Source organism: Colletotrichum abscissum (assembly GCF_030869225.1).
Source record: "Colletotrichum abscissum strain IMI 504890 chromosome Unknown Scaffold_23.1, whole genome shotgun sequence".
Lineage (NCBI taxonomy): Eukaryota > Fungi > Ascomycota > Sordariomycetes > Glomerellales > Glomerellaceae > Colletotrichum > Colletotrichum abscissum.
Window position 1 is genome coordinate 434,602 of NW_026850132.1, and position 15,669 is coordinate 450,270.

The 15,669-nt window shown below is 53.1% G+C and overlaps 3 protein-coding genes across 3 annotated transcripts; all 3 read right to left on the reverse strand.

The window, feature by feature from the left end:
- Positions 1–1,432: 1,432 nt before the first annotated feature.
- Positions 1,433–3,074, reverse strand: CABS01_09580 (uncharacterized protein; the record flags this gene model as incomplete). The annotated part of the gene is made up of 8 exons (XM_060542937.1): positions 1,433–1,908; positions 1,967–2,037; positions 2,089–2,197; positions 2,259–2,386; positions 2,440–2,549; positions 2,605–2,777; positions 2,833–2,886; positions 2,945–3,074. 8 exons carry the CDS (start codon positions 3,072–3,074, stop codon positions 1,433–1,435), a joined length of 1,251 nt encoding a protein of 416 aa, XP_060400153.1.
- Positions 3,075–10,483: 7,409 nt separating this feature from the next.
- On the reverse strand, positions 10,484–12,213 carry CABS01_09581 (uncharacterized protein; the record flags this gene model as incomplete). Its single annotated transcript, XM_060542938.1, has 3 exons — positions 10,484–10,811; positions 10,909–11,909; positions 11,998–12,213. The coding sequence occupies 3 exons, from the start codon at positions 12,211–12,213 to the stop codon at positions 10,484–10,486; spliced, it is 1,545 nt and encodes a 514-aa protein (XP_060400154.1).
- Positions 12,214–14,383: 2,170 nt separating this feature from the next.
- CABS01_09582 (uncharacterized protein) lies at positions 14,384–15,253 on the reverse strand (the record flags this gene model as incomplete). Its single annotated transcript, XM_060542939.1, has 2 exons — positions 14,384–14,605; positions 14,864–15,253. 2 exons carry the CDS (start codon positions 15,251–15,253, stop codon positions 14,384–14,386), a joined length of 612 nt encoding a protein of 203 aa, XP_060400155.1.
- Positions 15,254–15,669: the final 416 nt, after the last annotated feature.

The window sequence follows — 15,669 nt, forward strand, 5'->3', positions numbered from 1 at the left end:
CCCTCACACGCAAGGGGAAACCGGGACGACCGCACACCCATCCCCATCCATCCCCATCCCTCCCCATTCATCCAACCACATGAAAAGAAGAGCACAGCTTTCGCCCAGGACGAAACCCACGTGGGATCAAAGAGGCGACACTTCCGGCGCCCGCACACTCGGGAATTTTTTCACTCTTGTGCGTCTTGCGTTGGGCTTTGGGCTTTTGGGAAATCCTTCCCATCGGGGTGGCCTTGTGTGACACAAAACACATGGCGGTCAGGTATCTCGGACTAAAAAATGTGGTTGGTCGCAACTTTACAACTCTAGGTACCCCAATACGGACCGTAACCAATCCAGACCCAAGGTTTTCGCTAGAATGGCCGTAGAAGCCTGTTCGGCAGATTTGGCGGTGTGTACGGATACCGTGAAGAGGAGATACCTAGCACACACACTCGCTCAATCACTCCAATCAATACACGTCAGCCCAACCCATCCGCCCATCCATCCAAGTCCCAGATCGTGTCGAGAACAACGTGGCAGACACGGGGGTTGAGCGGTGGCGGATCTGCAAGTCGTGCCTTAGCTCGACCATCTAGATTCCTCCACCTCTGTAGCGGGCGAATGCTGTGCTCCCTCCCCTCCCCCACCTAGAATCTACCCTTTGCCACAATCGTTCGGTTTATTGGGAAATCACATCAGGACGGCAGATGTCCATCCACCTGAAGATGGGATTTGACTCAATAGACTGGTGAGAGGGGAATGGGCTCACGGGCAAAATACATGGCGTAGGTACGGGGTCATTAAAGTATTTGTGACTAGTTTAGTCTACAACTGAAGATTCCCCATCTTTGGAAGCTGCTTTTGTGAATATGGCAAAATGTAACATTGCCCATCGTTGTTTCTCCGCTAGGCCTGTTCATTCAAAGGTTTGAAATGAACATCCGTTGATTTTTAGCCTATCCTGAATCCTGTGATATATCCGTCTCTTTGATGCAAGAATAACCCAAAGGCTCATGACTAGTATCATGCTTCCCACCACCGAAGACAATTCAAATCCTGTATATGAACCTCCGCCAGTTCCCGTCATGAAGTAACCGCTCGTCCGTGAGGTATGTGTAGACCAAAATCCGTGTACCGCCTACCCATAGGCCGTGATGTGTATGTATAAGTGTGTAAAGGTGAGAAAATTTGACAATGTTTGCCCTCCCGATGGTGTCCATCGTGGTATGATATCAAAAAATGAGAAGAAATTTGAAAAAGAAATCGTCCTGAATCCCCCACAAGGGGGTAGTCCGAACCCAGAAAAAGCAAGCCGTAATTACGCCCCAGCAATGGTGTTCATGAGGTTGTTTCCCCCCTTAATCGCGCCGTGAAGGTCGGAATGGAAAGCGATGTCGCCTAGAAGAATGCAGTCGGTTTCGTCCTCTGAAAGTAAAACCCCCTCCTGTCATTAGCGCTTTCCGGCCGTGATTTTCGTTTGTGAGCCAGCGGCGTATTTGTCAAAGTCCGAACCGCGCCCGCTGATCGGTCGAGTTGACCTGTTCGACTCCGCATACCCTTCTTCAATATCCATCTCCTCGAAAACGGCTGGCGTCGGCTTCGACTCTCGCTTGATCGTGGTTGTTACGTAGACACCGCTCACAGGCACCGACCCGACGGATGATGTCCTGCGCGTACGTTCTCCCTCTGACGAAATCTTGTCATCGCTAGTTGCAGAGTTGGAGCGTCGGCTGTCCAGCGAAATCTCACCAACATCACCCATGACGTGCTTCTGGCTTGGTGCGATGTGGGGCGAGTAGGGAGCGCCGTCCGGACGGCGGAAGTCTTCAGCGAACGGCTCGCCTCGGGAGTTACCGCTTGACGAGCCGATGGTAGCTTGGTTATCCTTCGAAGTAACCCACTGTACAACAATGGCAGAGAAAAGGACTAGGGGAAGGTCAGCTACGCCCGCAAGGACAAGGTCGAATGATGATGGTGGACATACTGTCGCTGTTGCAGCACATAAGGCAGACCCAACCAGGCTCACCGTTAAGGACCATGAGTACGGTCAAGTTACTGTAGCGAGTCAGAAACCTTGAGCTTAAATTAAAGGCGTGCTCAACTTACACAATGCTGCTGGTAAGCGTGCACAGGGCACCGACAAAGGTGCGGAGGGCGACGCTTCTAAGTCGGATGTTTGCAGGTGTTTTGGGGAAATGCTTGAATGAGTATAGACCTGCCACAAGTTAGCTTCATCGTTACGTGACTGGCTTGTTGGAGCGCCTGGCTGCGCTTACTCTTGAGAGGGATCAGGAAGAGAATGGTAAGGTAAACGTTGACGACGGCGTCAAAGGAGATGAGAGGAATCATCGAGACCTTCTGCATTCCGATGTAGCATTGCCCATCGTCAATGCGTGTAATTCGGCTATGCTGCTGTTAGTTGTGGATCTTGGTAATGATGCTTCGACGTTGGCTTACAAGATGAAGTTGAGAATAGCAATAACTGCGTAGACGCCAAGCATGCCAAACGAATTGAATAGGTAAAGCTTTGACTGCAGTCTCGGTTTCGTTGCTCCTCTGATAATGTGCTATTGGAGCGTTAGCTATGACCTTGAGTTTGCCTCGTGGAGTCGATATACGCACTGCTTTCTCGACAAGGAAGAGATAAATCAAGACTTTTGTCGAAAGATAGCAAACTAGGCATAGGAGAATTGCACCGTCGCAAATCTGTACGTTCTTGTTGACACCGAGAGCGAATTGGAGAACCGCTGTGACGAAGACGAAAAGGTATGAATCGATATAAACGGCGAGCACGACTATGATTTTCATTAGCATCGCGGATACCCGCCAACCACCAGAACAAATACTCACGCCAGACCACGAATGGTATCCTCCTCCAGTTTCTCAATACTGTGCCTCTTTGAACTGTTCATTCTTCGTAAGTATGCCGCTCCACCAAATTTGTGATCCGTAGGCCACCAACCAAAAAATCCGGAGATGATACTGATCGAGACCAGGCAGATGATGACGCTCATCACCGTTCCTCCAACGGGCTCTGATGTGTGTAGGCCTTCGGGATTCGCCCGGACATTCATTTCTGGAGCCGGAGCCATCGTGTCCCCGGGGAATGTGATGTCGATTTCGAGTCGGATATGGATTGTTGGATCACGATCTTCCGAACATGAGAGAAGGGTCCGGGGCGATAAAAGGCTGTTCCAAAGGGGACAGAAGGACTATATACCAAGCGCAACCGCAAGAACCGGGAACGCTAGAGTAAAGGGATCGACGGTTTTGATGTCCGAGCTACACTTCGTCTCGCAATGTCTGGGAAGGGGGATACAACCGTCTTTAAGTTTCGTCCAACAGGTGATCGAAGCGTGCGCGCAGGGACGGGAGGGGGATGGGGGCAGCTAAGGTGCAGACAGCAAGCCCAATGCTGCTACAAGGATGGAGGGGGGTGACCGATACGCTAGAGGCAAGGGGGAAGAATAGACTCATCCGCCTGTGGCTTTTTTTCCCTTCTCCTCCCTCTTCTCTCTTTGGGTGTGCGTCTCTGTGCTAGCTTGAGGGGAACGTACCCGGCGAAGTGATCAAGCTGGATGAGTGATAGTAAGAAAACCAAGCCCACTTAGCATGAGATCAAAGGCGTTCGTTTCTGGCTCTGGCTGTGCTTGGCAGGAAGCTACCAGTCTATGGCCCAAGACCGGTCACAGCTGGTTGACTCGGAAAAAAGCCACTATCGAGTACCAACTAGTACTGACTGGACGTGAAGAAGTGACGGCGTTGAAAAATGCAAATGTCCTAGAGGATAGCTCCATGTAGGTACCAGAAGGTAATTCGAGTAGTGGCCCCTGGTGCAAGCCACAGAGAAGGGTATTCCAAAAAATTCAAGATGCTCGAAGAAGAAACGGTTTGAAGACAGCAAGGGAGCTGCCTACACACACCTTAGAAAACAGTGTCTACGTGAAATGTGTAGGTACGCCCGCTACGGTGGTCTCGGCTGCTAGCAGCCAAGGGGGAGTTGAAGGATTCGTGAGTGAGAGACAGACGTACAGTACGCCCGCCGTCCAGGCATGCACAAGCCAAGCCCCAAACGGGCAAAAAACTGAAGAGAAGGGGAGACGGACACCTTACCGGAGGACGTCCTCTGCAGCGTCCTGAGAGGGAAGAAACGGTATCGGTATTGGCTACTTTGGCAGTGCATCACCCCCAGACAAAGGTGACGACAGGAAACAAGAGTAGAAAAAGGCTGTTTCGTCGCCAAGCTCATGTCACGGTGACGGGACGGGGGACGGGGCCGAGGGGTGACTGAGTCGAGGTGGAGGGGCAAATCGTTACGAGAGGGAAAACTCTAATCCAATGTGCCCTTTATCCTGCGCATGCCCTGCGGTCTGTCTGACTGCCTCTCTGCGCTGGCCTTGCCTGTGGTCTGCATCTTTGTGCCTGCCGCAGCCCACAGGTCGAGTCCGCGACAGGAAGAGCGGTTCACCGAGCGTCGTTTGGTAGTGGGTGGGTGGATGGGTGGATGAGAAGTCTACGCAAGACTTACAAGTCTATTACTGTTCGCCTGCGTAAGTAGCTCGAGTCCTTGACCAGGAGCGGGGAGCTCGTACCCTTGTCTGGTTGGACGGCTCAACGGCGCAAGGCAGAGATTAACTACGACTCTGCAACGGAACAGGGTATTTGAGCTCGAATCTGGTTGCCGATCCGGCCCATAAGCCAACCAGGTCCATTGAATATCGACCAACGTTTGGCCCTAAAATTTCTCCATGTCGACCAGGTGTATCGAGCGGATTTGCTATACTGCAGAGCATATTGCATCGCAGGCCTGCTTTTCCTTTCTCTTTCCCACTTTGGCTTCGTCAATGGCACCCTTCACTGGCTGAAGGTTCTTGTGGGCTCAACTAGATTTGAAGATTAGCTCGCAGGTCCCCTCCCCACCTACCTACCGTCCACCATCTAGCACAAAGACGCCGCGATACGTAAAGCTCCGCAAGTGATGGCTGTAGCATGGGCCCTTTCCCGAGCGCCTCTGACGAACAGCGTACAGCGCTACCGCTGAGCACGTCCTGATAGCTTGCGAGCGACTGTGCACATGCAGTCCGGTCTGTGGTCTATCGGTCCCGGCGAGCCGTGACCCCTGGCTCTGGGCCCTTTTGGGGAGGCTGTGGTGGAAAAAACGGATATGTCGTATGTCGATGGCATTTCCCGTACCAAGAGTCTTTTGGTGCAGCGGAACGACGGAATAGACAGGGATGGAAATTCTGAGCCGCAGGTTCGACAAAGAAGTTGGAGGCGCAGGAGGTGTGGATCTGAGGATACTAAGACCAAATCGCTGATTACACCACAAAGCTGGGGATGGAACCAGCATAGGTAGCCGTTCTAGGAACTGGCTTTTCTCCGCCAAAATGCTGGTGATTTTCCCGGCGTAACCGCGACACATGCGTGAGACCTCGTACCGGTTATCTCGCGCCTCATCCGGTCGTTGCCTTTCTCACAAGGTTAATCTAGCCGCTTGGCCACAATGATGTAGCCTGGCTTGGCTTACGGCCGGGTGATCGCTCGCGTCCAGAAAGCGTCCAGAAGATGGCAAGAAATCAAAGAAGGTTTGGCAAGTCAGATCCGTCAAGAGGGCGAAAGATCCTGAATCAACGTAGTTGGAGGAATAGAGACGAGAATTTGGCAGGCAGTCGGCCGACCGCACTGTCAGTTGGAATGACGGCCGAGACCGCGTCCTTCGTTTCTCATGGCATGCCCCCCTCTTTTCCTCGTAATTTGCTGTACCCCCCGGATTCTAGCGAAGCCATCGCTGATGATCCCTTGGATCTAGTGCTAAGAAGTACGTAAATGCTTGGTTTCTCAGTTTGAGTCTGTGCCAGAGAGCCTGGGCGGGCAGCGGGCATCGTGCATCGTTTCGCGATCTAGGGTTCGGTTGACCGTTTGGGTTGTGGGCGTGGCATGCCGGACCTCCTTCATCCAGAAAAGGGCCGCTTGTATTATCTCGAAAGGGCTGCTATAGCCTATAGCCGAAGCACTCATTGCCTGGGCGGCTCAAGAGATTTCGAGATCATGCGGGCACGCTATGTCGAGAGATGGCGGCCGTGTAAAACGTCCCAAGAGTTTGAAGGTGTTGTTCTCGATGGTGCGGCTGACCTTGAACGCGGCAGGCACGAAGGGTTCTCTCTACCGATCTATCGGTCGAGCGTCTTCATGGCATCCAGATGATGACAGCCCGGCCAATCACAATCGTTGCGAGGAGAGAGCTGAGTTTGTAGCTTAGTGAACGAGCATGGACGGGTGGCTTCGGGCGCTCCTGCATTTAGGTTGCCACGGATGTCGCAATGTCGCAATCTTGGTCTTGAAGAAGCAGGCATAATCCGCAAGGTAATTGTGTAGGACCTCCGTCCAGAGTTTTTTTCCCTTTGGTGTGTAAACGCCTTGGCGACCTTTCTTGTGCAAATATCCAACGGGATCCTCCATTGCCTCCTCCTCTTCAGAACTTCAGAGCTACCTAAGCTGACTCAGGACACCGCAGTCCAATGCAGCGCAACCAATCGAGGTCCCGGTCAGCCAAGGTCTAGCTCGGTCTAGACTCGGACTAGTGGCTGAGATGTGGCTGCCGGCGCCGGGTATCGTGAGGCACCGTGCACTCACTGGAAAGCGTGTAAGCAGAACCGGCAATAACACCGACACCGGCACACGCTCTTCGTCGCCATCAGCATAGCAGGCTACAGGTCTCAGGGGCCCTTGCTGCGCAGAAGCTGTACCCATGTCAGGCGTCAAGCGTCAAGGCAATCTGGCACTAGCCCGCCCCAAGAAGAAGCTGAAGACACTCTGTGCATCTATCGTGAGGCGGCGTGCCTCACTGCCGTGGAAACGAAAGTCCAAGCTGAAGGTCGTATTCCAAAGAAATTGGGCGGTAGCAATGCAATACTCCGTAGACAATGAGCGTTCCATTCCTTGCGCGGAAGGCGGCAGACGAGGGTTCAAGGTAGTAGCGGATGCAGATCCCGTGTGCGATCCGACGGCCTCAAACCACAGCGAATGAAGTGCGGTTGCAGTTGCCAAACAGGAAGGAAACACCAAGAGAAGCACGCGAGCGCATGGTTGTGCGAGATGTATGCGAATCTGCGAGGAAGCCGACACGAAAAGACGCCAAGTTCCTAGTCCGAGGTATCAGGAAGAGACAAGTAGCTGTCGGGAACCCGGAAGAAGCAAAGATGAGCAAACATTTGGTATTGTGATTATCCTCAGGTCCCGTGGTCTACCACAAAGATCTAGAGATACGTATTGCTGGAAGGAAGAACTCTTCCTCCGCTAGTCCCCGCCCGAGGTCCCCCGAACCCAAAAAATACTGGAGCCATGCGGATAAGAGCCCCTGTTCGCCTCGCAGCAAGCGGGGGGTCTGTGCGACGTGTTCCGGGGAAAGAACCACAGGACCAAGAATACAGGGGTCCTTCCCAGCTCCTCCTAGCTCCTGCTTGAATCTTGACTGACGACATCACCATCAGCCACACAATGTCAGCCACGTCGGCAGCGCGGGGTGACGACAAGATGCCATCTACATAAGGTACCTACCCAAAGCAGCAGTCTTCACCTCTTTGTAGCAAGGAGGCTATACCGCTCCTAGCTTTTACTCAATCAGATCTCTCAATAGCCATGCACGATGCTCCTCTCGAGACCCGGACGATAAACTTTTGCGCAAACGTTCTCTCTTACGTGTAGAATGTTCGAAAACCCTTTCACTCCTTCACTCCCTCGCTCCCGTGACTAAATCAATCCGCCATCTAATCTCGTTCGCGGCCCGCCAGATCTCTCGTCGAATGCCAAGCTCGCCGGCCCGGCAAGACCGTGATCCAAGATACGCGATCCTCATTTCGGCCAGCGCCTCTTGAGGGTAGCGTGAGGTCCGAGACCTCAACCTTTTCCCCTTTCATGGTTCTACAGGAGACTAGAGGAGTACCTTGAATCAAACTACCATCAACCATACCTCGCCCTACTGTTGTGCCCACTCACGGCACCGAAAGGAAGTACTTGCGGGTAGATTGGGGCATCTGGTCTACCCTTCCCTACCGCATCCCACCGGTCCGTAGAAAACAAGGTTTTCCATCACCTCGACTTTGTGTTACCTACAGTTCATCTGTTTTCTTTTCTTCCACGGGATCCCATCCAGTGCACGATGGGGCCCGCCCGCTCTGAGACAAGACATTCCAGAGTGAATCCGCGAGAGCTCTCAGATGACCACTTACAAGGTCCCCAGCAGTCTGGTTCTCGGGACTCTTGGCACCCTGAGAGCTTGCATAAGGATGATCTTCGTCCACCGGTTTTGGATGGACGGATCTAGTCGTCGACGATCTCTGTGAGACACGACGAACTCAAGCAAAAAGCCCCTCTGAGACATTTGGAACCTCCTCGGTCCTCCCCAGTGCCGTGGTGCCTGCCGCGTGAGCCATCTTCGTGTCTTGGCAAATCACCATGGGCCTGCCTATTGCACAATGATGGGAGCTTCTTCATACATAAGTACAGAAGCATTGTTCAGAGTAGACGGAGCACTCCTTCAGGACAGATCTTCAAAAGCTCCCATAATAGGACTAAGCCAAAGAGATACGTATGTTCCAACATACGCTAGTAAAGGGTAATTACGTACAAATACACTCGAAAAGGGTGGACTTTTCTACGGCTTCATGTACATTGAATACAATACACAGTAAACATGTACAAATCCGCCAAGGTCAGGTTCAAGACGTGAGTCAGATGAAGAGTCTAAGATGTCTTACCTTCATCGGCTAATTCGTCGCCTCTGCCAAGGCCCTCAAAGCTCTCGTCATAAGAATTAACCCTCTCGGGCCTGTAGATCGCTCGCAATAACTTAGCGGTACAAAGAGCTGCAGCGCAAAGACAAACAATCAAGTCAGATTTTCTGACACTACGGAATAGCTTCTAGAAATGCTCGCAAAACTTTATAAACTGGATAGTCAGACAATGGAGTCTTGTGAAACGTTGGCGGTGGCTTCTAAACAAGCCAAACGAAGATCTCGGTCTCTGGCCTGGCTGCGAAAGGGAAGATCTTCCAACTTTCCCGGAGTCAGAAGGCTTGTAAATAACCACAACGTTCGATCCGCAGAGATACTTGCCCCGGCCAAACCTCTCTCAAAGATCCCCAGCGTCCTCCAAGCTAGCAAAAACTTCGAAACGCAAGAATTACCCAGTAAGGAAAAACTCCAACCACACCAAGATGAAGGATCACCAACAATCCGCCCCTGACTACAACAAACTAGTTCATCCCGCCCACTCCTCCGCGCCGCCCGTACTCCGGCCGAAACAGAATTCTCCCCAAGGACGAGCTCCTCAAGGCAAAGTCCCTAAAGCCACGAAAGGAAAGAACCTCGGGAACTTCCCGTTCGTTGCCACTTCTCCTGCCTTACCTAGCTACTTCCTTCGCACCAAGAGGGGCAAGTATTTCCGCTACAGCTTTGCCTCTCCCCTCCTTCCCGTTCTCTTTATCCGTTCACAAACGGGTTCCTCCTCGCCGTGCTCGCCATCCTCTTCGCCGCCGCCGCCGAACTTTCCGCGCGGAACGATCCACCTCTTTCCTCCTCTCCTTGGCCCTCCCACCTCCTGCCTTCCTTCCGCTGGAGCTGATGTAGGCACCAAAACGCCACGCATCAAAGTAGATCTTTGCCGTCCAAGGTAGGCTGGACGCTAAACCCGTTCTTCAACTTTTCTCTATCCCCTTCAAGCCACAAGAGCCCGCCCGTATCGTCCCCATCGTCTTTGGCGTCAATTGATTCCAGATGGCTAGTCTAGGCTCTCAGTGTGTTCGACTATTCTCTCTCTCTCTCTCCTTCTCCTACTTGCCAAAACTCTCAAAGAGACATGGGTCATGGATCACCAACAGGCTAGTCGAGTCATTTAATTCAGATCGTCATTCAAATCCTGTCTATGCTATGCACTGTTCGCTCCCCTCCTTTGAATAACATGCTCTGGTTTTGCTTCTAAAACGATAAACAGCCCGTGTGGTTCCTAGGCCCAACCCATGGCTGAATTATGCAGGCGTTGGGGTTGACGACGGTTCTCATTTCAAACCCTTCCCCTCCTCGCCGTCCTCATCTCGAGCCATCAGCTTGATGGCGTTTGTCCGTATCCATCATGCCAGGGCTGACTCCGTTGAACAACACGGGCTAGCCAAATGTACAGTCGCCGTCGCTCAACGCTCAACGGCTGAAAGCAAATGGAGTAAGCCGGCGTCACATTTCCGCCATGCTTCCATAACCCGCTCAACGCCATGCAATGCTGTCCTTGATGTTGTTTTGTGCCCAGAACGCCAATGTCTATCCGTCGAAACTTGAAAAGGGGATCTCTTCCACATTGATGCCTGTGACACCCTTCGTCATCGTCAATGTGTGTGTTGTGCTGTTGTAGTCGTTGTTCTCTCGTGTCGTTAATATTTCCTCCAAGACTTGCTTGGGTACACCCGCCTTTCGTAGTCTACGCCAATGTGCTGAATGCCCTTTACGTTGATTTAGGACTGAGGTCCCGTTCGAATCCGGAACTTGTCGCGCAGCTTGTCGGCTAACCTTGCCCTGCGGCTCCTATCGTTCCTCTCCTCACCTCCGTCGACCGTGCTGCTCCCAGCTTCACCTTGTACTTGGTGCTGGGTACGGTATTGTCGAAGGGCTTGAATACGCTCTTCTGCCGAAGCATGCCTCAACCTGTTGAGGTCAAACAATCGTGTCCTCCGTCGCTGCGAGGTGGAAGAGCCATCGCTCTCATGACCGTCCAGCTCAAGCGGGGGCGGAAGTTCATCACTGGGATTCTCTGCTTCGCCTTGTGGGCGGAGGTCAAGACGGCTGAAAATAAGTGTTAGCAGAATATCCAGTGAAAGCCTAGTACGTGTCTGAGACTACGCGGCATGGGCTCTGCGAGAAGATAGCAAACTAAACTCACCATAACGGGCATGTGCCTGAGACGTTGACCAGCCAGGGGTCTACACAATTGGGGTGGAACTTGTGGTTGCAGGGCAGCACGCGGACATCTTCACCCACGGTGAAATCTTCGGTGCAGATTGAGCAACCAAGATGCTCATCCTCTTGTCCTCCAGCAGCTGGGGTGTCGGAACCAGCACTCTTGGCGGCGCCGGCGACAGTTGCAGCAGCTCCGCCTGCAGAAAGAGCACCAGTCGCAGTGGCGGCCGCATCGCTAGTCGTAGCGGGGGCTGTTTCTGTCGCTGTAGCAGTGGCCCCGACATCCTTGGTACTCACTGGAGCAGCAGCACCCTGCCTCTCAACGGCCGTGTCGTTGGTTGGTACGTTTGACGCGCTCTCCAATTCGATATTAGGATCCGGCTTCGCCTCCTGCCGCTCGCCAAATTTGACAATGGGCAGGGTATCCAGCACAGCGCGAGCGAGGCCCTTGGCACGGCTCTGGCGGGGACGGCCGTTGAACCCGTTCCTGGGACCGTATCTTTCAGGGTAGCGGTGAGCCCTGACGGCGCCGGTGGCGATGATAATCAAGAAAAGCAGTGTAATCAGACCCGTAATGCTGTACAGGATGCTCATGGCGACAGCAGAGTTGTTGCCGCCGCCGCCGTTTCCACCATCACTCGCAGCACCTGTCGCGTTTCCTGTGATGATGACCTTGAGCTGGTCCGCCTCATTTGTGCCGTTGAGAATACGCAGGGCTTGTTGAGAATCTCCAGCATCCGCCATAGTGAAGATGGAGTAGTATGTCAGGTCCGAGCCGGAAAGCATACACCAGTTGCCGACCGTGCTATACAAGACAATAGCCTTTGGCTTGTTTTCCATCAGGGTGCCCAGCATCATGTTAGGGTTGATGAAGCCACTGCCGTCTTGGGTGTCGCAAGAAAGGTACGCGACCTGAGTATTTGATTTAATTTGGTTGTAATTCGAAGAGTCGGCAGCTACCATGGTACCCTCAATACGAACGGCCTATTAGGTTGTTAGTAAAGTGTTCCACATCCTTGGATGGGCAGCGACAGTTTTGCGCTGCCCGACCAGGCGGCGAAAGGTTTCGTACCCCGCGAACAACGTCGGACTGATTCAACCCCAGGTTCTCCGTCGACGGCATGACGATGAACGACAGTGGGACGGTGCCGCCAGCCGTCGACAGGGACATCTGCATGGCCGACCTCTCGCTCCACGATGGGATATCGTTCTCGGGGGTGATGGTTGCGGCCTGCGCCATAACACCGACGACGGCGCAAGCCAGGACCCGTAGCAATAACGACGCCATCTCGCCTGTCGATTGGATTACGCCTCTTCTCACGTTCGCACGACGGTCGACGTCGCTTTTGGGCGGAACGGAGGGAGAGGGGAAGAGCGACGGGAAGGGTTGTCAATTTCGAACGATAAGTGGTGCGACCTGAGGAATGAGGAGGCGCTCGAGGAAATATGTCGGAAGAGTGGTGCAAAAGGCGTAGACTGGTTGGTATGATGGCTCAAGTCGCACGAGGTGGAGATGGCAGCACGCAGCACAATGCGTTCGCAGATTTGGTGACGGGGAGTTTGGTCGGGCTCGCTTGCTGGCAGGCCGATTGTTGGAAGAGGAGGGGGATTGGCGTGTCACATCGCCTCGGAACCGTGAATATCAGATGGTTATTTCCATTCCCAAGATTTGATCGTGTAGCGGCCGAGCGAATGTGCGTTTGTTGTACTCAGTTGAAATCGTGCCTGTCTGCGGGGTGGTGGCGGGTAAAGTATCGGGGTGTCGTCGTCGTTATTACTGTCGCAATCGTCCGTTGGTGGTTTGGGTGAATGTTGAGATGCGGATGGGAAAAAGAAGGGCGGCTCGGCGGGTAGTGGTGACGGGGTCGTGGGTGGTGGTTGTAGGAAGAGGAGGAGGAGGAGGAGGGAAGAGAGACAAAAGTCACCGGAAGGGATGGGGAAGGAACGGTAGTGGCGGGTCACCAAAAGAGACGCACGGCAAGTGAGCCGGACGGGCATCAGCGGTACGAGACTACGAGTATTCAAGGTGTAGGGATACAAGGGATTTTGGTGGTCTCTGGCAGGGCCAGCCAAGTACCCTTGTCTACCTTAGTGGAGGAATCGCGAGCGCCAAGACGAATGTGGAGAGACGGAGGTCGGTCTCACTTGCGGCGACACAGGGCAGCCCGGGCACCCGGGGGGTTGGTCAGCTGTAGCAGAACTGGGACAGGATAATAAGGTGCGGGCTGTGGATGATGTGGTCTCGTGTCGGGTTACTCGACGGGATTATCCAGTTGCTGATAATCCATCGCAGTCTGCAATAATTTCTCCGTGTGTAACAATTGGCTAGGGGGTCATGTACAACTGTACATGTCGTTCTCCCCTCTTGACCGCAGGGAACAGAGCCGCAATTGAGGCACAGCAAAAACTTGAGACAGCGAGGAACTCTGTTCCAACGAGAATATCCGTATCGCATAGCGTATATCGCGCCATTTGGGACGTTAAGTTGGTAGTTAGTTGCGGTTCATTAAGGTATCTGACTGACCAAGAGCTGACCAAAACGGCGAATACGTGCATTATCCAGTATCTTTCCTTCCAGTTGCCAGTGCACATCACCACCCATCTGCAATAAGCTGAGATGAACCTGATCTGATTCCACGACAGACGAAGCTAAAGTCCCACTCTGTCGAGGGTCATGTCATATTTCGCGGGCTGTGACTGGGTCAGAAGATTTGCCTCAGATGCCCGGTTTTCTAACTTTCAAGGTTGTCTCTGACCTTTCGAGACCGCGCGAGACCACACTAGAGAGTCAGGAACGTTAGTGAAGCGAGTCGAGGAGCTCCGTCCAAATGTACCCGCACGCCTAAAACCGGGTGGGGTGATACCTTACTCGACGGGGCCACGTCAATCGCAAATATTCCGAGGTACCCGCCTGCTTCGAACTTCGAACCTGTTGCTTTCTCAATGTTCTCTCAGAGTTCAATGCTTAACTCTTTTCTCTCCATTCTTTAGGTTTTCCACATTGCCAATTGAATGGAAGCCATCGCATCCGAGAATTTGAGTGCTCGAAATACCTTCTTAGGCAGGTGGGACCTCTAACCTGTTTTCCATTCATTGCGCCTCATTGGAAATCAAAAACAACTTGCTCACGAGACTTGAATCGCGATATACGGATGTCATCGAATCAACTCGCTTCCGAAAGTGCCCTTGTTTACAATCACAAACCCGCGCGACGCCCGTTAAGAGAGGGCGACCATTTCCCGTGTGTTTTGACAGAGTCCCCGGCAGCAAATTCCCGAACAAAACGGCAACATTTGGCGCGTTCTGACTGGCCTACGCTCCTTGGCTCTCTCATCACCGTAAGGTAAAGAGAGACAGCCAAGCCTGGGCGTTTGCTGGGCGGCCCAGCAGACTTGATTCAAAATTCACCGTTTTCATTGAAATACCAGTATCGAATTGTTACACCAAATCTCATTTCCTCATCGCGATGAGAATGAGCCCCAGTAGCCGAGGATCTTCTCGAGTTCTCGCACAGCACGACTCAAACCTCGAGTCAGGCCTTCATTTCGTCCCAGGCCTTCGATCGAACTAATGCCTTCTGTCATCGGAGAATAACCAACGGAAAATGATGAGAGGAACTCCTGCACGATGGCACGAACCACCAACTGACCGCGAACGCTGTCATGGCTGCATACGAGACACTAGATCCATTGCGTAAGCCCATCAACATCAACAACACCATCACGTTCCTGGCAATGAAGCAGCATCAACAATAACCAAAAAAGACAACGGCACAGCCGCAGCATCAGACGAGGGGGTAAGGGCCTCGATCTGCCCTCGGCTCCCAACCCGAGACGTCGGGGACGAGAGATAATGACAGAGTATCCGTACACAACAAGATAACGAGAGGCTCAATTATGCGACACGGAGGTTAACCGCCAACCGGCAAGGTCCATAACGGCATGGAAAGAGGGGCAAAGCCGCAAAAGCCGCAAAAAGGGCTGGCCCAGAGCCTCAAGCAAAACAAACCGCAGCAGGAACACGGCAGAAAGTGAGCCGCATTCATTGTGCGACACCAAGTATTCGGGAAGAACCCATTTCCCCTCCGAAAGACAACCGCCTAAGCGTGCCTGCTCTCCCTCCTCCGAATCCCGGCTCGCTCGCGGGGGACAGCTCGCAAGGGGACGATGGGGATGAGGAGCCTCAGAGCCCTTGCACAGATCGCCAACGCATCTGATGCGACCGTAGGACCCGGTCTTGGCAAGCCCTTCGAGACTGCCCTGTGACGCCTCACAGCTGCCTCCGTTCAAGCGAGGCCCCCCGGCCAGTGCCAACCCGCTTCGGATCATCCGTAAATGCTATGCTCCCTCCGTTTCCTATCCTGATCCAAAATCTGCCGTATACATAAAAAAGGCCTGGAATAGCCCTCTTTTCTTTCGGGATGCGGGCGACGGACGGGATGACGAGAATCAACACAATTGGTTCCGTGGTAGGTAGTCGGGACGGGGAATTAGGGAGCAAGAAAAGGAAGCTAATGTGATGCAAAATGCGTGAACGTCCCATGGGGAATCTGTAACCACACAGACAGCCGCGCCCCTTTCACGACTTCTTCCATTCTTCCCCCGCAAAACTCCCATATCAACCGCAAATCCGGTCCTCGGGATCCCTGCATCCCGACCGTCCCGTGCCTCGCCAATACTCCGGACAGCCTCCTCTCTCTTCTCTTCTTTGTCCCGTTCCGTTCTGTTCTCTGTCTCTCTTACCC